The following is a 22,425-nucleotide window of genomic DNA, read 5'->3' as shown; positions in this document are numbered from 1 at the left end:
ATAAAGAATTGGAGGATTTAAGCATTTATTCACGAGAATTTTCCCAGAAAAGCTCCGTTTACGTCAGGTGGCCGCTAGCCTCATCTGCTAACAGAGAACCATTGTACTTCGACATATTTACATAAAATAAACGCTAACTGCACGTTTTCTTTGCTTTTAACCAAGAATCGAGACTGTTTTACGTCCATATCTATGAAGAATGCTAGGATTTAAGCATTTATTCATAAGAATTTTCCCCAGAAAAGCTCTGTTTACGACAGGCGGTCGCTTGCCTCATTCGCTAACAGAGCAATATTGTACTTCGACATATTTACTTAAAATAAACGCTAACTCCAGGAGATTTTGGAGCACTTCATGCTTCCATCTGCTGAAAAGCTTTATGGAGATGAAGATTTCACTTTTCAGCACGACCTGGCATCTGCTCACAGTGCCAAAACCACTGGTAAATGGTTTACTGACCATGGCATTACTGTGTTCAATTGGCCTGCCAACTCTCCTGACCCGAACCCCTTAGAGAATCTGTGGGATATTGAGAAGAGGAACTTTGGAGACACTACACCCCAGACTGTGGATGAGCTTAAGGCCGCTATCGAAGCATCCTGGGCCTGCAGAAGTGTTATGGAGGCCCATAACACCTCTGCAGTGCCACAGGCTGATTGCCTCCGTGCCATGCCGCATTGAAGCAGTCATTTCTGCAAAAGGATTGCCGACCGAGTATTGCGTGCATAGCTGTTACAATTAATTGAAGGTTGACTTTTTTTTGTATTAAAAACCCTTTTTTGTATTGGTCGGATGAAATACGCAAATTTTTTGGGATCGGGATTTTTGGTTTTTCTTGGCTTTTTTGCCAAAATCCTCAATATTAAAACAATAAAAGGCTTGAACTACTTCAGTTGTGTGTAATAGATCTAAAATATATGAATGTCTAATCTTTATCAGGACATTACAGAAAATAATGAACTTTATCACAATATGCGAATTTTTTGAGAAGGATTAGTATTATGAAGTCTATGAACTGAGTAAACAGGCTTTTGTTTGCTCCAGGTAATAACTGACCTGGCAGCGCAGTGGTACACGTAAGTTCACTTGGTAGCTGGAATTGTGTAGGATTTCGCTCCATAGCAGCTGCTATGAGTAGCTGAAAGGGCCTCTTAAGAAGACGCGGGGTTGGAGATGATAATGCAGAGCTCTCATGCTCGGTGCCCTGAACATCATCGTCAGGCTCAGCTACCTCCTCTTCACCATCATTCTGCTCCTCTGAGGGCGTAGGGGTCGACGAACTATTGGAAGTAGGTGTGCCTGGCCGGCTGCTAGGCCTGCTGCTACTCCTACGGTCCAAGAGGCGTACCTGGGCCACTCGAAGACCAGGCCCGGCTGCTCCAGCCCCTGGAGGAAGGCCATCAAGACGCAGTGGACCAGCACCAAGCTCCAACTCCATAGTTGGAGAGGAAGCTCGCTTAGCAGAGGATTTTTCCAGCAGGCCATTGGTCTGGTCTGTTTTTTGCTCTCGCTTCTAAAAGAGATATTTGAAAATATATTCAATTTTTATCAACAAATGATTTTGTCTCTAGCAATTCAAAAACACTAATTGGTTTGGTGGTTGGCCAAAATAGTACTGAACTAATACACGCCCACCTTTTTTCGAACATTGCAGCGATGACACATCCATTCTCCTGGAGGAAGCATCTCTTCACTCAGCGGTGGGTCGCTATGATTCAAACAGTTAAGATTGTAAGCCAACTGTAAGTTTTTGAACAGAATAGCATTACATTATAACATTACAAGTAAGCCTGTTGCGATATCATCATTGAATGATGCTCATGCTACTCTCATAGCATGGGGGTCAACTGACTTTTGCGAAGTGTGAAATAGTGTGTTAAATTACTGTAATGGCCTCCCGGGTCCCCTTTATATACAGCACTCTTCAGCATTTACAATTCAAAATTCTCTGTTATCATTTTAAAATGCTTTTATTGGCCGATATCGGCTACCCGATTATATCGGACAACTCTAGTTTTAGACTACAGTACATCTGCTGTATGTTCACATGATCATTGTGATCATGTTTAGTTTTAGAGCAGTCCAGACTAGTCGACGTTGTCAATGACACAAATGCGTGGACGAGCACAACATCCTCTCAACTGTTAAAGGCGAGTTTAAAAAAAATATTATAGATGCGTGGAGTTGAGAATGCCAGACACTTATGCAAGCGTGGAAAGCAGCACGAAGCACGGATTTATTTTGCGGAACAAATGAGGGTGTCACTGTTTTGTGTACTCTCTGCAATGCAGATTTTGCATACCACGCCAGCACGTCAGCCACGAATAAACACCTGAAGTGCCGTCACACAGGTATAATTTTGGAGGACGACAGGAGACAACAAGCTGGCGGATCGTAAGTCCATATAACAATTTTTTTATCGAAGTTGCATTCATGTGCGTCGTACAATGAAGTATTAGGGGCTAATGTCGGGCTAATGTAGCTGAACAAGCAGCTACGTACTTTACGTAGTGCATTGCCACCTCCGTTAAAATCAACAATATTGAAAGCATCTTTTGCTTAAGAATCGGTTTTACAAATGAGGAAATCCTTCTTATTTTTTCTTCATCTACATCAAATTATAATCAATAGAAGAATTTATAGTAATGCTTCGTCGTAGCTGCCAGCTAAGGTACATGTATGTAAAGTGCGTAGCGGCTCACAGCTACATTTCCCCTACGTAATAATTCGACTTTTAATTTCTCGTAGCAATAGTATGACTTGAATCTCGTCCTATTTTCAAATGTATTTATTTGGCCCTAATACTATGTCCTACCAACGTGTTTCATTAAGTTTTTTCCACACACTTCACAGGTTCAGACAGGAAGGCGTCACAGGTGCCAGGTCTGCCATCGACCACAGTGTCCGCGCTATGTACCGATTGCTACCCTTACTTAGTGTGGTAGTTTTAAGTGGTCAATTCAAAGGAAATTCATATGGGGAAAACAATATTTTAGTGAGTGTGTTTTACTTCCGCTTTACTTGACACATTTCAATAATCGGAATTTGGATGTTTGTGAATCGTTCTCGAATCTTCCACGGCCGAATCGCGAATAATCTAAGAATCAGAAATTTCGCACACCTCTATTCTAGGGTAAATAATAAGGTAATTAGCTATGTTTCATATGGGAAACCCAGGTCCAAAGTTGACAGGTATGCTGTAGAGTGCTATTGAAGTCTGGACTATGTGTGCACAGTGTTATGTATCTATTCCTTCAAATATCAAAGAACTAACCCAAAGACCTGGGGAGGTTGCCATATTTCAAACAGACTCAACTGTTAGCAGGTGGCAGCTTCACTGGCTGTAGTGCTTCAAGTGCGTTGGCCAACTTTGGGGTTGGCAGAACTCAATAAACAAGAAAAGCAGTAGAAGTTTACATTACCCTGGTGAATTTTAAAAAGGCTAAGCTTAACTGCAGTGGGGAAAATTCTGTTTTAATTGGTAACTGCGCAGCACTATCGTGCATGTGTAGTCAGTTTGTCTAGCTTCACGACCGTTTACGGCAAGATATTTGCAGTATCAGTACAAACTAAAAATTGCAATTTTTGGAGAAATTCCATGGGGATCTTTGGCTCTATGGGTCACTTCCTATTAATTTGGGGGCATTTTTTTGTCACTCCTTCTGTGAACTCCCGTAAGTACCCTAAAAGTGACACATAATTAACTCATTGCCTGCCATTAACAATAAATGTCCAATTTACATTATGTTACAAACAATTAATTTATATTACATTAAATTGGGAGAACTTGCTATGGATACTTGTCTTTGACAGCATGCTGTCAGTGGCAGCCAGTGAACCCACATGAGCTCCAATTGCCATGAATGTGGCCCGCGAACAAAAGTGAGTTTGACACTTCTGGTGTGAATTATTTTAATTGGTTAAAACTGGTTAAAAATCTGGGACCAGAAACATTCTGAAATTTAAAAATTTTCATTTTGTTTGCCATTGGATATTTGACTTTTTATGTAGAAAACCGCTTTTTTGATGCAACTGTAAACATTAGGGGCAAAATCAACCTGCATCGCGTACATTTTTGGAACATGTCTGAATTGAAAATGTGTCAATCCGCTGTACGATGAAAAAGGATAAAGGTGTAGGTTTACAAAGGGACGGCAGGGACATAACACTACCATTTTTTCAGGATGCTCAAATTGTCCCCACCAACTTTTAAGCAACCTTATTTGCATTATATAATGAGTTCAGTTTTATAGATCATTTAGATTGTCTTCCCATATGTTGTAGGGATAGAATTGACCTTACCATAATTAAGTGAATTATTTTCATTATGTTCAGACTGACATTTACCCTTTTTCACTTGCTGAATGTGCCGATCCATTTTTTCCCCTCAAAAGCACGTTTCATTGGCTGACCACTTGCATTTATTTAAAATGTATTTATTTATTTTCTACATTATTCATCTAAAAAAATATGTTTATTTCTAACCTATGCAGACATTTTTACAGATAATCATACATTATTCATAGTCGAGAAAAAAGTTATCATTTTTTGTTGCGGATAGCTGTGCTTATGGACAAAAGCAGTCGTGTTTTACGTTTTTGCATTCCTGGATATTTAAGAAATTACTAAGATGTATGTATTTATTGTGTATGTTAATATAATTTATGTTCAAATAGAGGTAGTCCCCGGGTTACGAATGAGTTCGTTCCTACGTTGGCGATGTAACCTGAATTTCCGCGTAAATCGGAATTAACCCTATAAATACCCCTAAATACCCCCAAAATCTCAAAATAACTATCCAAAAATGTGTATTATTCATTATTGTCCTGTCCTCGCCAAGACGGTGGAGGTAAGTCCTAGCTAGACAACGAACTAAGCTCTGAAATAACGTTAGACGTCCGTATAGTTTGCTGTAGTGATGCACGATAATACATTTTTCAACCGATACCGATAACCGATAATTTCCTCCTCATTCCAACCGATAACCGATAATGTCAAGCCGATAATTCTATTAAAAGATTTATGTAAAATTTTAAAGTATACACAAAAGAAAATATTACTGTGCAAAAATATAATTTATTGCTTTTTTTTTTCAACATAAAATATGAATAAGTCGTCAATTCAAACATCTAAATAATGACAGATTGTCCTACATTGTGTAATGGTAAACTTTTGGCAACAATTACTTAAAGAGTAAATACCTAAGTTGCACAAAATGCCTTTAAAAGTAAGCCATTCCTAACATATATAACATTAATACACTGCAAAACACACCTCCTTAAAACTAGTCAGTTTTAAGTGTAAATCTATTGACAATAAGTGAAATTATCTGCCATCGCTTCAAGTGTATTTCTCTCAGATTTCTTGGAAGAAAAATAGCTAGCTGAAAATAATCTTAACAGCCTTGTTTTAAGCAATACATTATTGTACTTAATCCTAAAAAAGAAAAACTTGGAAGAAGGAAAAATTTTGAATAATATTTGTGGCTATAGAATATTGATTTAAGAATTTGATTATCTACTGTGACTGTAATTGATCAGAGAAATATGTTAAATAATTTGAAAAGTGATTGCTAATGTTATATGCTTTGTTGCACACTGTGAAAATGCAGCCCAAGGCGGGTGGTAAATTCGCATCTAAGGCTAAACACCGGCACGACTGGAGACCGAAAGTCGGCAAGTAGCCGTCTTCCGACGGAGCCCGCCGCTCTGGCCGGTCCGAACCCGGTTCCCCGGCTTCGAGACCTCTGGCGAACACCTCGGTTTCTCGAGCGTTCCCCCACGGCGTGCGAGCAGAGCCAGGACCCGATTACGCCGTGGCAAACCGGTTGGGGCGGGCGGATTATCCGGTACGAACGTAGCTGCCGCCGAGACGAGACATGTGTTTTTTTGTTTTTTTTTTACCTAAATGACCCGAGAACCAAAGCCCTGGATAAAAAAAATAATGCAGTTTATACGACCACCATTCATCATGAAAAAGTGATGTCCAGTAAGCAAGCTTATCATGACGGCACAGTGGTTAGATGATCATTTAAACATGGAGAAACCGAAGTCAGCCAGTCAATAATGCATTCAGTATGTAAAATGACGAGCGGCCACATGACTTTGTAACGCTGCCTTTATTTTCGGCTTAACAAAACTCAAGCACAAAACAACACGCACGCGGATGCGAGCTCCAACTCCGTCCAGATAGTACTGCCGTGTATCAGTTTAGCTGCTGTGAAGCAAATGTCGTGAAAGCCGCAAATGTAAACAAAGCGCTGCAGAATGGGTACATGACATCTCGCTCTTTTGAGGTAATCATTTTCAAAGTGTGCAACAAAGCATATAACATTAGCAATCACTTTTCAAATTATTTAACATATTTCTCTGATCAATTACAGTCACAGTAGATAATCAAATTCTTAAATCAATATTCTGTAGCCACAAATATTATTCAAAATTTTTCCTTCTTCCAAGTTTTTGGTTTTTTTTAGGATTAAGTATAATAATGTATTGCTTAAAACAAGGCTGTTAAGATTATTTTCAGCTAGCTATTTTTCTTCCAAGAAATCTGAGAGAAATACACTTAAAGCGATGGCAGATAATTTCACTTATTGCCTATAGATTTACACTTAAAACTGACTAGTTTTAAGGAGGTGTTTTTTGCAGTGTATTAATGTTATATATGTTAGGAATGGTTTACTTTTAAAGGCATTTTGTGCAACTTAGGTATTTACTCTTTAAGTAATTGTTGCCAAAAGTTTACCATTACACAATGTAGGACAATCTGTCATTATTTAGATGTTTGAATTGACGACTTGTTCATATTTTATGTTGAAAAAAAAAGAGCAATAAATTATATTTTTGCACAGCAATATTTTCTTTTGTGTATACTTTAAAATTTTACATAAATCTTTTAATAGAATTATCGGCTTGACATTATCGGTTATCGGTTGGAATGAGGAGGAAATTATCGGTTATCGGTATCGGTTGAAAAATGTATTATCGTGCATCACTACTTATCTATATAGAACCAGATGCTAAATGACAGACATAATGGTGTTAGTAAACAGCCGCCATCTTAAAGCAGTAACCTTTCAAGCGAATCTAATGAACTTTTTATCTAAAATAGTCCTAAATCGGCAAAATTGACTTAAATTTATGTTTAAAACCGTTTTAAAACATTCAGATGTTGAAAGTACACAGAAGGGAAAATATGGAATAACGGGGGCAAGTTTAACAACTTTAACGGGTGATTCACAACATTAAATTAATTGAATGTAGTTTAAAGCTGCTGATACAGAATGGGGACTCCAGTGTTTTATTTACTAATTTGAACTGTTAACTTGAAACTGAAATAGTCGTTTATTTAAGCCTGAGAGGCTTCTTGTACAATTTTTGTAACGAATGTACGAAACATTAAAAGCAGCTAATAGCTTGGGGGGACGGGGGGGGGGGGGGGGGGGGGGGGTCATCAATAATCAATTTATAATCGAATCGGAGCCTCTGAATCGTAATCGAATCGTTAGGTGCCCCAGGATTCCAACCTCTAGTAAACACTGATGAACTCATGAACGTTTCCCATCAGCTACGAGAGTTAACTCCAGCGTGTTTAGTGTGTCTAACGGTGGTAAAACCTGTGTCTGTATTGAGAAAGAGAGTGTGTGTATAATGTAAACATGATACGAGTCATACACACGTGCTTTTTAAGGAAAATAATTCAATTATTTTTGTTCTGATGGTAATAATGTTGAGCTGTGGCTGTGGGTTTAGGCTCACCTAAATGATTGAATTTATTAAATTTTTTATTTCGAATATATGTAAATATATTTCAAATTTATTTTAGCTTAACGTTATACTTATGTTCCAATTTTCTAATATGATTTGAAAAATATAAATCCAACTCAATGGAAAAAGTTTTTTTTTCCCCAAACCCAGATATCTCACAGTAACACATTTTAGACCTGTAATAGCAATACAGTGATATTTTTGCTTAAGGTTATCATACCATCAGACTCTCATACAGGCACATGCCTACTATTATATATGGGGAGTTGTGCAAAGTACAGCATCCCAACAACATTTTCCTGACAAAAAAAGTCTACCAGTAGCATATTGTGTCCGTACGTGTGTTGAACAAGCAGTTACTTTACGAAACAGGTAACTGACCTTTCAGGATTGGGGAAGCAATGCCAACTTACCAGCATTGAAGGTGGAAAGCTGCAGGGCAGTGGTCACAGCATAACAAATCTCCTCCTTCTCTACAACTATCGCAGGTGTCGTGGTTTGTGGCCCTTCCGCTTCTCCGGACGTCTCTCCCCAACTTCCGACTTCTCTTTTCGACTTCCTCAGACTTCGGGGGAGCCAGAAGTGTCTGAATTTGCTGTGGATTGTTTTTTTGCACACTGTCAGAATTCTCAACAAACTGTAGGTCTTTCAGCAGTATGTCTACGGTTGCCATTCCATGTAAGGCTTGAAGACTATTGGTTAAGGAAGCCATAGTAACGACCAATCTACTAAACTTGAATGTTATGCTATACAATACACTAGGATGCCCGGAATACAATCGATTAATAATAGTTTCGCATAGATTAACACGTGCATATAGTTCGCTAAAAGTGTTTCTGTGTAAAGTGAACTTGTGGGCCGAGAAATCTTACCTCCATCAAGCCCCCAGACGTATCCAAATCGTACACAATGGTCGGGGTCTCCATTTTGTCCCACATTCATCCAGAGCAAAATTAACCAATTTAAAGGCGATCCTTATTATTACTGACAACCCGACAATGAGTGTCGATCCAAAAATGTGCCTCGGTGTATTTTTAATTGAATTGGACAACTGACTGCTGCCCAAGAAACGCTAGCACTCGTTAGCCGGCTAATGAGCTAACGACGACGTCAACCAGTCAAGGTTGCGGAGCTAGCTACGCGCTACCTTATCTTCTGTACCTCACAACAACAAAAAAGGACAATTGCAGGTAAAAACACTCGACTCTTTGCGCCACCTTTTAGCGGTAAGAGCAATCCAATATGGCGTATCTTGTATGCAAATACGCCCGTTGTTCGCCACAAAAGCTCCGTCTGCGGCCTAGCTGGCCAGCCATGATTCTCGTTTCTGCTCCTGCAAAAATGAGCCTGGTAAATCTGCAAAGCCCTCCGCTTCCATTGTAAACAGAGAAGGTAGTTCTAAAACACAGCTACCAAATAAGCCAACGCGAGCCAAGTTGTACGAATTCCAGAAGCGTTTGCAATATAATCCAATAAAAAGGTGAGCAAAGATCCGAGTTTTGATGATGTTATTGTTGTCAAAACGACACTGCATCTAGACTGGCTAGTAGCAACATCCTCTCCCCTTTGGCGCAATCGCGAACCGCCAGTCGCGCATGCGCAGTAAAGCGGATGCGCGAATGACAAGCGCTGTCAGTACATTATTTCTACAGCGGGCACTATGGTTTCTACTTCGTGTCACAACCATCGGAAGTTTAAAAAAACAGTCCAGGTTACTTCATTTGTACGACGCATGCGCAATAAGGCGTCATTTCCTCTCGAGCCGTGACGGCATATAGATATTACATATGCACAAATACGAACATCGTTAGCAAAAACAAAACAAAACACGCATATCGTTAGCCAAAAAGCATAAATGCTTCACTCATTTTTATGACAAATCTAGATTTTTGCATAATGTTACTCTCTAAAACTGCTGCATCATAAGCCACTCCGAAATGTTAAAAAAAAAAAACGCTCTCTTGAGTCTCTTCCTCACTCCTTGACTGTTATTTTTTTATAAAATTGCTCCAATGCAAAATGGCCGACAAGTGACGACATATGTCTCTTTTGGTTTACAGCGCGTATTAGACATCTAGCCTTATATGCATATCTACGACGATCGATGATGATTCGGGTAGAACCCGGGAGTCGTGTGAATTCGAGGCTGTTCGAGTGGTGCAAACGTATTAAAATGTTTAACTTGAAGCAACAATGTTAACCTAATTTGATGATAATGTTCTTACGTAATCTTTTATATGTTGCTCGTTAACAAAAAAAAAAAAAAAAAAAAAAAAAAAAAAACGGGATACATTTCATTCAGAAAATTATCATTTTCAAAGAAAATGCCATAGTAAATGACAACAAACTTCGAGATGAGGGTAGTTGTCACATATGTCAAAACAGATTTATGAAATGAACCTAGATATGAAAGCTCCCTGTAATGAAGGAATGACTTTTCTTAGAATTATAGATGGGGAGCTACTCACGAAAACTTTGTAGGATTTTTAACCTGTTGTAAACACGTGATTTATGAAACTATTGTCCCATTTCAAATAAATTAAAACTTCGGAGAGCAACGAGTTCTCCTAAAGAGGGTGTCATATATCATTTCACCAGTGGAGGGCAGCATTTCAGTGAAAGTACCTCGTCTGTCGGAAAGGAAGAGGAGGAGTAGAAGTACTCACACGTTTAGACTTTGTCAACTACAAATCGTCGCTTGAGTGTTGCATTGCAGTAAAAGTACACAGTATTTATCCACTATGTCGACGCCTGAGGTTTATGATTACATTGTCATCGGAGCTGGCGTCCAAGGCTCTTTCACTGCATATCAGCTCGTCAAAAAGAAACAGAAAACTCTCCTTCTTGAGCAGGTGCGTTACATATATAGAGTGTATGTTTTGTAGATACTCGGTGTCAGATTTATTTTTCAGAAATAATTTCCAGTCAAACAGAACGTCGCAAACTAAAACGAATTAAACATTTAAACGAATAAAACGTTTTTGGAACATATGTTTTAGTGCGCTAACGCTTCAGTTTTTCAGCTTTCTGAACTCGCTTTAAATTCTACGTTCTAAGCGTTTTAACGTCTGAATTAATCCGATGCCAACTTCTCTGAATAGTTTTTTTTTTTTTTTTTTTTTTTAACAACAAACTTATATGCATTGTTTATCTTAGTTAACATTTTTTTTGACATTGCAAGAGTGCCAGAGTGGACTGAGTTGTGTAACTGTCCAGTTGTAAAGACGCGTCACATTGACAGTGGCGCCACCAGGGGGTGGCCAGGGGTGGCCACGGCCACCCCTTTAAATTTGTTGGCCACCCCGCTTGCCAGTATATCGTTAGATTGTTGTAGCATCAGTTATGCATTTCATCCCAAATGAATGCATTTATTTTGTTTTGTTAAATGTAGGGCTGTCAAATTTATCACATTAACGGGCGGTAATTAATTTTTTAAAATTAATCACGTGAAAATATTTATCGCAATTAACACATTCGCAGTACGTCTCATTCACGCATTGCCGCAAACAGCCTACAATGCAGTCGTTTTACTTCTATACAGAGATAAGAGGCAGTGTCAAGTGAGTGGAGTAGATAAAAGCATTCATGGGGGGCGTGCTTTTAATTGGCAAAAGCTTTGCCATCTCTCCCACAGCAACTATAAATATTGTGGGATGCGACGTGGGGAAGAATGACAGGAGTTGATCTTTTTCTTAACATCCTGTAATGTACCCAATGCAGAGAAGATATAGCATTTGCAGCCACCACACACAGTCATGGTTGCAGGTAACAGGTAAGAGAGAGAACAGGTAAGTCGCTACAGTATCATTTACTGAAAGCTCAACAAAATACACTAGATGGCAATATTTAGTCACAATATACAAACTCACATTTATCCTTTAAGAATTACAAGTCTTTCTATCCATGGATCCCTTTCACAGAAAGAATGTTAATAATGTTAATGCCATCTTGTGGATTTAGTGTCATGTACAGTATGTTGAATGTATATATCTGTCTTGTCCTATCTTTCCATTCCAACAATAATTTACAGAAAAATATGGCACATTTTAGAGATGGTTTGTATTGCGATGAATTACGATTAAATAATTTTTAAGCTGTGTTTAACTCGATTAGAAATTTTAATCGTTTGACAGCCCTAGTTAAATGTACACCTTATGCCTAATATATACATAACACAATAAAACAGAATTGTTGTGGAACTTAAAATGTTGACTGGACAGTTACGGACTATGCACATTAAATCATTTGTAACCGCAAATATTACACAATACACCAAAGTATATCAGTAGCCGTGTCCTTAAGTCTTTCTGATAGTTTTCCCTTGACCTTTTTACTGCAATAATATAATGAAAACCTGAAATTATGGCTTTTAGTTTTGGCCACCCCAAGATTTTAAGTGGCCCCATCTGGCCACCCCTATGAAAAATTTCTGGAGGCGCCACTGCACAATGAACCAATCAACAACTCCCTCATCTTGTTTTCTCATAATGATGTAATTGAGTTTCTTGCATATCTGTTATTCATTACAACCTACAGAATGATGCTAAAACAAAACAACAACGTATTGTAAAACTAGACATTTAAAGTGCCTATGACAGGATAAAAAAGTCTTAAATAGCACTGTTATGTGGATTAGAATCATATTTTGAAACGACTATATACAACAATTTGGCAAAGCGCAGATGACGAGAAATGTGTCTTTTAATCTGCCGTTCAGCCCCTGCCTGTCATTATAGCGCTCTAGCGTCCCCAACAGGAGGATGACGTCGGCAGGGTCATGGTTTCATCTGATTTAGAATTCAGCCCTTTGAGGGGGAATTAGTTAGAACAAGGAAAATGCGACAAAGAGAGCCGCAAAATGTCCATGTTTCAATCTCTACTCCAATATTTTTACAGGATATTCTTTTTATCTCAGTATTTTACCCCAGTTGCTAAATAAATGGTATAGTCATGACAAATAGCAGTCTTGTGATAAATAGAATATGAAATATTAAAAATGCATTTATGCAGTGAGACATGGCAAAATTACTCCATAATGGTCAAAACCGTCAACTTCTTGCACCTTTATGCCACCGGAGTTAGTCCGGCTTTTGTCATTTCCCTGCCCCGGCTTCGGAGAGTGTAAACATACCAGAAGCGTGACAGCTAGCAGACATGTTAACCCGAAACAAGTGATCTTTCAAAGTCTTATTCTTGCCTTTCGAAGCAAAAAATCACACAAAACTATCCCAGGTCATATCACACGGCGGAGGGTTTGTCGGTTGTCTTCGCCGGGCGGGTAGCCGATCGGCGGTGAGCAAGTCACAGCTCGACGTTCCCCTGCTGCGGGCAGGAGAGCTCGTCTGCCGGGGAAGCAGCTGGAGAATGACCGCCGGACAAACTGGCCGACGTCGGAGGAGCGCGTAGCTGCCACATAGTCAACACCAATATGGCCTAAATTAATGCTTGACTACACGGCGAGGACGTAAACAGTGAGAGAGCGGCGTGCAGTTGTTGTGCAGCTAACATGGCAGGATGTGTCTGAGGAGAACTTTTCTACATGTCCGTACATAATCAAACGTAAGTAAATAGTCCTTTTATGCATTTATTTAAAGAAAGGTTGTAGTGTTTACTTTGTAATCACTGTATTCGCGGCCATTTTTAACACAAAATTGCAATTTCTGTTGGGGTGGAAAGTTTGACAGAACACCAGGCACACAAAGAGGGTAATAAGTCGAATATAGGGCTCTCCCGACGGGCACGCAAAGGACCGAGGGGTGTGTGACAAGCCGCTGGTTGTCGGCCGAGTAGCATTCTCAGTGGACACAGCCCATCAGCATGCTATAAAGCTATGCTGTATTGTGAGATGCTGACCTGGGTGACATCACATTCGCTTTCGTCCACAACCAACATTTTCATGGCGCAGGATTAAAAAATTAGATAAATAAAACAATCGCTTCCACACCCATCCAAGCGGTCCATTTCATTCAGGAGCATAAGATACCGCGTGAAATGTGAAATAAACATGCATTTTGGTGTCATAGGCACTTTAACATAATACACCAGGAAAATGCATGAACAGTTATCATCAACGAAAATTACTTAGTAAATATTGTAAGATTTTTTTTTTATCCTTCATGAGAGAATATGCAATGTCTCTTCAGCCTCTTCAGGTGTTTACTGAGTGATCCTTTCACTGTAAATGTAACTTTTAGCGTTAGCGTAGCATTTGCGTAAGCAGTAGCTTTAGCATGGCGAGCATCCTCTTAAATTCTTACTTGTTTACTTCCCGTCGTGATGTCCTGGTGGGTTTAATTATTTGAAAATATTGTCTTGTTTTTGCTGAGTGTGTATAATTATAAAAAGAAGTGCTGCGTTCGTTGATTTGGTAGCACTAGACCGAATTAATCCTTTAAGACTCAGGTCATCGTAAATTTGAAGCTGTTGAAACATTTTTTTTAAAAATTGCCTTTATAACCTACGTGCTTTAAAAAAAAGTATATCGGCTTCAAATATTGGCTTACAAAACTGGCTTTGGATATTGGCAATCGACTGAAATTTTTTTTTTAGATATCGGCATTTGAAAATCCTATATCGTTCGACCTCTAATGACTACTCCTACTTTTTACTTGAGTAATATAATTTATTTGAAAGTAACACTACTCTTATTTGAGTAAAATTTTTGGCTACTCTATTGACCTTTGTCAGTAGGACTATAAAACTTGGGATCACAGTTTATTTACTAATTATGTTTTACTTAATTTAAAAGAGCTGACTGCTCTCTGTGTACATTTTCCCTCTTTAGTTTACTCTACCCCACACTCGAGGGAGCTCTCATGGCCAAACCCGTATTATCCGTAAGGCTTATGATCAAGACTTCTACACACACATGATGGATGAATGCTATAAACTTTGGGCTGAGCTGGAGAAGGAGGCTGGTGTCAAACTGTACAGGTAAGCAGGTAGATTGATAATTTCTAGATGTTTTGGCTGAACATAAGCCAGTTTCGTGCTGATCAGTTATAAGAATGAAGTTCTCGTCATAAGATCTAAATATTTCATAGAGATTTGTGGCGCTGACCTCCACTACAGTCATTGATGTTTTTTTTTTGTTGTTGTTTTTTTTTCTTTTTCCCGACGCAACAGTGACATCATTTATGCTCAAACTGTAGACGCGAAGACAAGAAAATGGACAACAGAGAAGCCACTGTGTGAATATTTTCCATGTTGTACCTGGAACAGGGCAGTCATAGGGGTGGTCTCTGTTGTCAGTTCTACAAATCTCATTGTAATTCCCCAACCGTTCTTGGAGATGTGCAGTTCCTTTATTGTGGAAACACAATTTTTCTTTCGCAGTTCTAGCAACTAAACAGACCTATGAACTGCTAAGGGTTCCTGCAGTGCAAAAGGGGGTTGATAGTTTTGTAGCGCTCAAGCGGTTCTGTATTCAGAGAGGAACTCATCTGTAATTGTCTTCAATGCGTTAATTTCTTTTTACGTCCAGAATCAGGCCTGATCAGAATACGACCTGACAGCTTTCATGGCTTGGCAGATTTCTCCACTAAAAGCGCATGGTTTTATTTTTATTAGGAATGTACCAAAAGCAAAATTCTTGGAAAAACTGATAGGCCGAAAAATAATAATGCATAACATTAATTAATTAATTTGTTTTTCAAAAAATTATTAGATTTAATAGTTTTCCGATCTGCCCTTTGCCTTAGCATTGGTTCTACAACCCAGGAGGCTCAAGAAAATTAGTTTGAAATGTGCTGATTCTGAAACCCCATAGGAGGGTGGCGGTTCTAGTATTTTTCTGAAACAGGTGCAAAAGAAGGGGCCCAGTGTCGCTGCCATCTTTGTTCAGTGTTTGTTTTGGTCAACAAAACAATGCGCAGATTATCCTGCATGAGGCAGTAAAAACATCTGGTAAAAAACAGTCAAGTTTGGAGTTATCCGAATTTAATCATAATGTGTGCAAGTAAGGATACAATACTTGGAACAATACATTTAATCACTTTTTTGAAAAGTAATTTAAAACACAAAAGTAGCATTTGTATTTAATGTGCTCTAGAAAACACCATTATCTCATTCTCTCTCACTTCAGAAAAGCAGGATTCGCCGATTGTCATGTTTTGTAATAAAATGGGAACCGGGGCACTTCAGAGGCCATTCATATTAGAGAGGGGGCCAGTGCTAATATTAAAACGTGACGGTCTACATCACCACAACGATAAGTCTTTTTGATGCCTGACTCTCCTCTTCAGGAACTTTTCTCTTTCCAAAATACTTCAAAATACTCATCTGAATTTACACAAGCTTAAACCAGAATTACATTCATTAGGTGGAAATAAGTTTTTGAAGATTTTTTTCCCCCCATTTCCAACTCTGCGCTGACATAGTCAGGCACAAGTTAACAACAGGAGAACCGATGTGATTTTAAAATAAGGAGTGTAAAGGAACAATTTGTATTTGACGTGCTATTTCAGACCACTTATGGCAAATAGTGCGTAAATAATGAGCTATATCATATGACTATATATATTCTTTTAGATGTCATTTTAAATTATACAAATTAGGAATTAGAAAGTATGTTAAAATCGTAAAAAAAAAATCTTATTCGCATTCCGTAGCGGCTTTTCGTTTTTATGTGGCGGTGCGCCACAATCTTTTCGATGTTGGGGAAACCCTGCTTATAGCACTTGTTGCAGTTTTTTCATTCATATTAACACAAGCACATTCATATCATTTTCTTTAACATATTGCCATAGAATTCTCAATGCTGTTGACCTCTTCGATTCAAGACTACTTGATGGCACCATACAGCCCAAAAATCACCATGAAGCTGTGAGCTTTTTACAAATCAATAGCCTATAAATCATAATTGCTGAAAGAAGCTTTATCTGGCCGTCATTACTTTTGTCTAGCGTTCCATGCTTCTTAAAATATCTTGAAATATGATTTCCAAACTTTACATTTTAAGTGAGGAACACTGTAGATTTTATCCATGTTTTAATGCAATATACTGTATTCTGGCTTTGTGCCTCAGGATGCCTCCTAGCATGTTTTGTCGGGCTACAAATGTAATTAATTAACGTTCAAAGTTCAGGTTCTCTGATAGTTATTTCTTCAATTGCTGTTCCAGTTTTTTCAGTACTTGTTATATAAAAAATTGTTTCCTTTCAAAACCATGAGTTTGAATGACATTTGATTTAATGCCCTGCTGTTATTTCTTATTGTTATGAGTTGAATGTAAGCTTATACATTTTCATATACAATGTAAGTGAAATTTGTTCAGTGATGAATTTGGAATGGTCCAGGTAGGGATGCTAAGATGGAGTATCATGAGGCATTGATTTTTGCTGTGTGTGTGTCCGGGAGGAATTAATTTAATATTGTCTGACCAAAACCTCTATGTACATACTAGTATATTACCACGTATGTATATATATATATTTTTTTTTTATGTAGTGTGTGTGAGAGGGTGTGTGTAAAAAAATCATTTATTCATGAGTCCCCAAATGGTATTATCATTATATGACAGGGTTGTGCAATATTTTTTCTGACAATGGCATGAGCGTAATCAGGCAGAGGACAGTAAAAGTGCTTGTGTAACTTGAAAGAGGCCACAGATTATGCTTGTGTAACTTGAACATGGATGTACAGGATAGAGGGAGTTTCCTTCATTTTTATTGAAAAATAAGTTTCTCTGCACAGGGGAAGTCCTCCTCTTTCTTGCTGGCCTTTCCCTCTCCTTGACTCTCCAAACTACCTCCAAAGTATCCAAGCTCTCACCTGATCGCAACCCTCCTTCAAACACCCACACTTGATTGTAGCTTGAGGTGTTTATATACTATAGCTAGCTGTCAAACTGGGTGTCAAAGTCTAAACCAGTGGTCCCAACCTTTTTTGCACCCCGGACCAGTGAAATGTGGGCCTTTTTTTTCACGGACCGGCACTGTGTGGCAGAAAATGACAGTAAATACAAAATAACACGTCGGGGCTTAAAATAAACATTAAGTGCAGCGAAAATGTAACTCACCATACGCTGAATAAACCTTTTTTAACCTCTCCTTAAAAAGTGCGTACGACAGGAGAAAAAAGTGTTAAATAGGATTATTATGTCAATTAGAATCACATTTTGAGACGATTCAACTATATCCAACAATTTAGCAAAGCGCAGATGACGAGAAATTAGTCTTTTAATCTGCCGGTTAGTCACGCCTACTATTATAGGGCTCTAGGGTCCCCAAAAGGTGGATGACGTCAGCGGAGTCACGATTTCATCTGATTTAGTATTCAGCCCATTGAGGGGGAATTATTCACAACGAGGAAAACGCGACGAAGAGAGCCGCAAAATGTCATTGTTTCAGTTTTTCTACTCCAATATTTTTACAGGATATTCTTTTTATCCAAGTATTTTTCCCCAAAAGCTAAATAAATGGCTTGAGAAGGACCAGTCAGCCCATTGAGGGGGAATTATTCAGAACGAGGAAAACGTGACGAAGAGAGCCGCAAAATGTCATGGTTTCAGTCTCTCTACTCCAATATTTTTCCCCAACAGCTAAATAAATGGCATGGTCATGACAAATAACAGTCTTGTGCTAAATGGAATATGAAATAATAAAAATGCATTTATTCAGGACGACATGGCAAAATTACTCCATAATGGTCGAAACTGTTGACTTCACCTTTATTGTCGCAACTCGCGGACGATATTTTATGCCACCTAAATCGGGTTTATGTCATTATGTCAAGATAAACAAACCAAGAGGCGTGACAGCTAGCCGACATGCTAACCCGAACCGAGTGATTTTTCAAGTTTTTTGAAGTGGAAAATCACACATAACTAGCCCGGATCATTTCACATGATGACTGAGTTGTCTTCACCGTTCGCCAACCCGCCCGGCGGAGAGCAATTTACAGCTCGTTTCCCTGCTACTACGGACAGGAGAGCTGACCGGGGAAGCAGCTGGACAATGACCGCTGAACAAACCAGCCGACGTCGGAGGAGTGTGTAGCTGCCAAATGGTCAACACGAATATGGCAAAATAATGCTTTACTACACGGTGAAGTCGTAAACAGCAGCTAACATGTGCAGCTAATGTTGACGAGGAGAGCTTTTTACATGCCCATCCATGATCAAACGTAAGTAGTCCTTTATTTAAAGAAAGTTTGTAGTGTTTACTTTGTATTCGCTGTATTTGCGGCTATTTTTAACACAAAGTTGCAATGTCTGATCGGTCGGAAAATTTGACAGAACACCGGGCACATGAGCACAATAAGCCGAGTATAGTGCTCTCCCGACTGGGGGATGTGCGACAAGCCGCCGGTCGTCGGCCGAGGGGACAAATAGCATGTCAGCCACTAAATGCAAGCCACCTACATATTAAAATGATCCTAGTATTTGACATAATACAAAACACGATGTTTACTCACTTCCTCGTAAGTCCCATGGTCCCACTGTAGTAGGGCTTGTTTTGGCCAATATCCACCGGTGAATGGGGAACCTTTTGAAACCCCAAAAAGGCGCACATGCCTCTCCCTCATATAGCAACATTTTCCTGCAGCCGTTTGGCTTGTGTGATGCGAAAAATAAACATATTAATCCGCAAAATCAGCTGAATCCTTAGTCCTTATCATACAACAGTACAGCTGTATAGTGAAGAGGGCTCCTTCCTCCGTACACGTCACAGCGCCCTGTTTCTCAACTCGAGACTGTTGCCGGAAGTCACTCATTTTCATGGCGCGGGATTCAAAAAATTAAATAAATATGGCGATTGCTTCCACGCACATCCAAGCGGTCCATTTCATTCAGGAGCATAAAATACCGCATGTATTATGAAATAAACATGCTTTTTCGTGTCACAGGTCATTTAAATTTGACGGCAAATATCCTCGGTCGCAGGCATAATGAGTTTTTCTCCAATTGTGAGAGGTTTCTTGGCTTCAGCAATACGGTTCGCCACGAGGAATGATGCTCTCGGTGCATTTGCTTTTCTTGCCTCGTTTGCTAGCTTTTAGCCACATATTAGGCCGAATGGACATGGTTGTAGGCTCCTCTTCTGGCTTAGGTGGTGGGCTTTTCTCCGTAAAAAGCTGTCCAAAGACGTCGCCGCACACAGCCAACAGCAGCTAACGTTACTGTACATTAACTGAGGCTGGGCTGATATAGGTATGCAAACACCCTAGTAATGGTGGCCAACTACTTGAGGGTGATGTACACAAATCTGCTCGGATTACCCAAGAGGCACAGGCCACAAATAATTTATTATTTCTCTGTGGCACGGTAGCAAATGCTCCACCGATCAGTACCGGCCCGGTGTTTGGGAATCCCTGCTGTACATTACTGTACGTGAATAAAATGTGTGAGTGGGTTCACTTTCAAACAGGCGTTACTATGAACATATTGGCATTCAGTAACTTACCTTTTTGCAGGATTTAAACAGAACTGTAAAAACACATTATTATCACATCAGTCACTCACAATTATACCTTTCCTCACAGACGGACAGGACTTCTGGTGATGGGACCAGAGAACAGTCAGAGCTACCTTAGTTACAAGAGCACCTTGGAGAAGAACAAAATTCCAATGGTTGTTCTTAGTCCTGACAACTTCAATCAGCACATTCCTAATGTCATCTTGGCTGATGGAGATGGTGCTTTAGTGGATACCACTGCTGGAGTGTTGTACGCTGATCGGGCGCTCAAGGCTGTACAGGTACATCAAGACGTCAGCTGATGTCTAATTCAATACAGCTTATGTAGCTGTTTAAATTGTTTTTTTTTTTCTTTTTAAATATCTAACTGAATTCTTGCACTGCTAACAACATAAGGTTTATAATTGCTTTCTGTAGACAATTATATAGACCTTTTTTTTTTTAGTTTGTTTCAACAAAATATTATAATCTGTAAATTTTAACTACAAGTAATTTAGAAATTTACCCACAATTAATTTGATAATTTATACTCCCTAAAGCAGTGTTTAAATAATCCAGTTTGGGGGAAAAGTCATTCCTTGCCCAGTCATTCATTGCCTTTCGAAACCAGTAATTATCGTCAGTTTGTGGTGGCCATCATCATAGGCTATACTATGGCGATTCTGGCCTTGTGTACGAAATCGGGTTAGTCGCCTAAATGGATTGAAAGCTGAAATGAACACAAGATTTCCCAGTATCAGTGGTTGGTGAACCTACTATATACAGTGGTATGAAAAAGTATCTGAACCTTTTGGAATTTCTCACATTTCTGCATAAAATCACCATCAAATGCAATGTGATCTTTGTCAAAATCACACTGATGGACAAACAGTGTCTGCTTTAACTAAAACCACCCAAACATTTATAGGTTTTCATATTTTAATGAGGATAGTATGCAAACAATGACAGAATGGGGGGAAAATAAGTAAGTGAAACATCACATTTAATATTTTGTGCCCCCTCCCCCACCCTTGGCAGCAATAATTTGAACCAGATATTTCCTGTAGCTGCAGATCAGTTTAGCATACACTTTAGCACATCAATCAGGACTAATCTTGGCACATTCTTCTCTACAAAACTGTGGTAATTTAGTATTTCCAGGGATGTCTGGCATGAATCGCTGTCTTTAGGTCATGCCACAGCATCTCAATGGGGTTCAAGTCTGAAATTTTACTTGGCCACTCCAGAACGTGTATTTTGTTCCTCTGAAACCATTCTGAAATTGATTTTCTTCTGTGTTTTGGATCATTGTTTTGTTGCAGCATCCATACTCATTTTAGCTTCAACTGTCTAAAAGACTGCTTCAGTTTTTCCTGCAAAACATCCTGATACACTTTTGGATTCATTCTTCCATTAATTATTGCAAGTTGTCCAGGCCCTGAGGTAGCAAAACAGCCCCAAATCATGATGCTCCCTCCACTATGCTTCACGGTGGGGATGAGGTGTTAATGTTGGTAAGCTGTTCCATTTTTCCTCCACACATGTTGTGTGTTTCTCCCAAACAATTCAACTTTAGTTTCATCAGTCCACAAAATATTTTGCCAAAACTTCTGTCGAGTGTCCAAGGGCCTTTTTGCGAACATTAAACGAGCAACAATGTTGTTGATCACAGGTCTTCAGACAGCTCTTTTAACCGAGCCATGATGCACATCAGACAATGCTTCTCATCAAGGCATTTCTTACCAGGTGTGTGTTTTATAGTGGGCAGGGCAGCTTTAAACCACTCATCAGTGATTGGGCAAACACCTGACTTAGAATGTTTTGTAAAAATCGGTTTCAATTGCTCTTTAAGTCTCCTTAAGCAGAGGGTTCACTGACTTATTTCCCCCCCTTCTGTTATTGTTTGCATGCTAAAACTTGGTTAGATCAAGATAAGAGTTCGACAGTTCTGATTGAGGCAACCCCCACAAACTTCAATTTCTTTAGTGCTCCAAGAACCCATAAGAAAGGAGGTGGGGTTGCCAGTCTGATCAGGGACAGTTTTCAGTGCACGAATATTTCATGTGGTCAGTTTGATTCCTTTGAATATATTGTCATTCAGCTAAAAAGCCCTTGCAGAGCTGCCTTGGTAACAATTTACAGACCACCGAAGTATAACACAATGTTTTTTGATGAGCTTACCAAAATACTGTCTTCCGTCTGCATGGACTTTGATTGTGTTGTTTTAGTGGGTGACTTTAACATTCATGTTGATAATCCTG

General features: G+C 39.1%; 2 protein-coding genes across 3 annotated transcripts in view; one reads left to right on the top strand and one right to left on the bottom strand.

Annotated features, from left to right (window-relative positions):
* Positions 1 to 9,545, bottom strand: part of phf12b (PHD finger protein 12b) — a 28,563-nt gene extending 19,018 nt beyond the window's left edge. Inside the window, exons 1-4 of the mRNA XM_057838827.1 lie at positions 8,642 to 9,545; positions 8,183 to 8,364; positions 1,636 to 1,708; positions 1,057 to 1,513 (exon numbers count right to left, since the gene is read on the bottom strand). Of these exons, the coding sequence (XP_057694810.1) occupies positions 1,057 to 1,513; positions 1,636 to 1,708; positions 8,183 to 8,364; positions 8,642 to 8,707 (778 nt within the window). The 5' untranslated portion in view covers positions 8,708 to 9,545. The remainder of the gene's footprint in view (positions 1 to 1,056; positions 1,514 to 1,635; positions 1,709 to 8,182; positions 8,365 to 8,641) is intronic.
* The window catches only part of pipox (pipecolic acid oxidase), a 46,153-nt gene continuing 32,079 nt past the window's right edge, over positions 8,352 to 22,425 (top strand). The window contains exons 1-3 of one of the 2 annotated variants that reach the window (XM_057838829.1): positions 8,352 to 8,447; positions 14,554 to 14,702; positions 20,253 to 20,466. In XM_057838829.1, coding sequence (XP_057694812.1) covers positions 14,638 to 14,702; positions 20,253 to 20,466 — 279 coding nt within the window. In that variant the 5' untranslated portion in view covers positions 8,352 to 8,447; positions 14,554 to 14,637. Of the gene's footprint in view, positions 8,448 to 10,410; positions 10,622 to 14,553; positions 14,703 to 20,252; positions 20,467 to 22,425 lie in introns of those variants that run through there. The other variant, XM_057838828.1, reaches the window with a different exon arrangement.

This window comes from Corythoichthys intestinalis, chromosome 6 (assembly GCF_030265065.1).
Source record: "Corythoichthys intestinalis isolate RoL2023-P3 chromosome 6, ASM3026506v1, whole genome shotgun sequence".
Classification (NCBI taxonomy): Eukaryota; Metazoa; Chordata; class Actinopteri; order Syngnathiformes; family Syngnathidae; genus Corythoichthys; species Corythoichthys intestinalis.
This window is presented reverse-complemented; position numbering and strand designations above follow the sequence as displayed.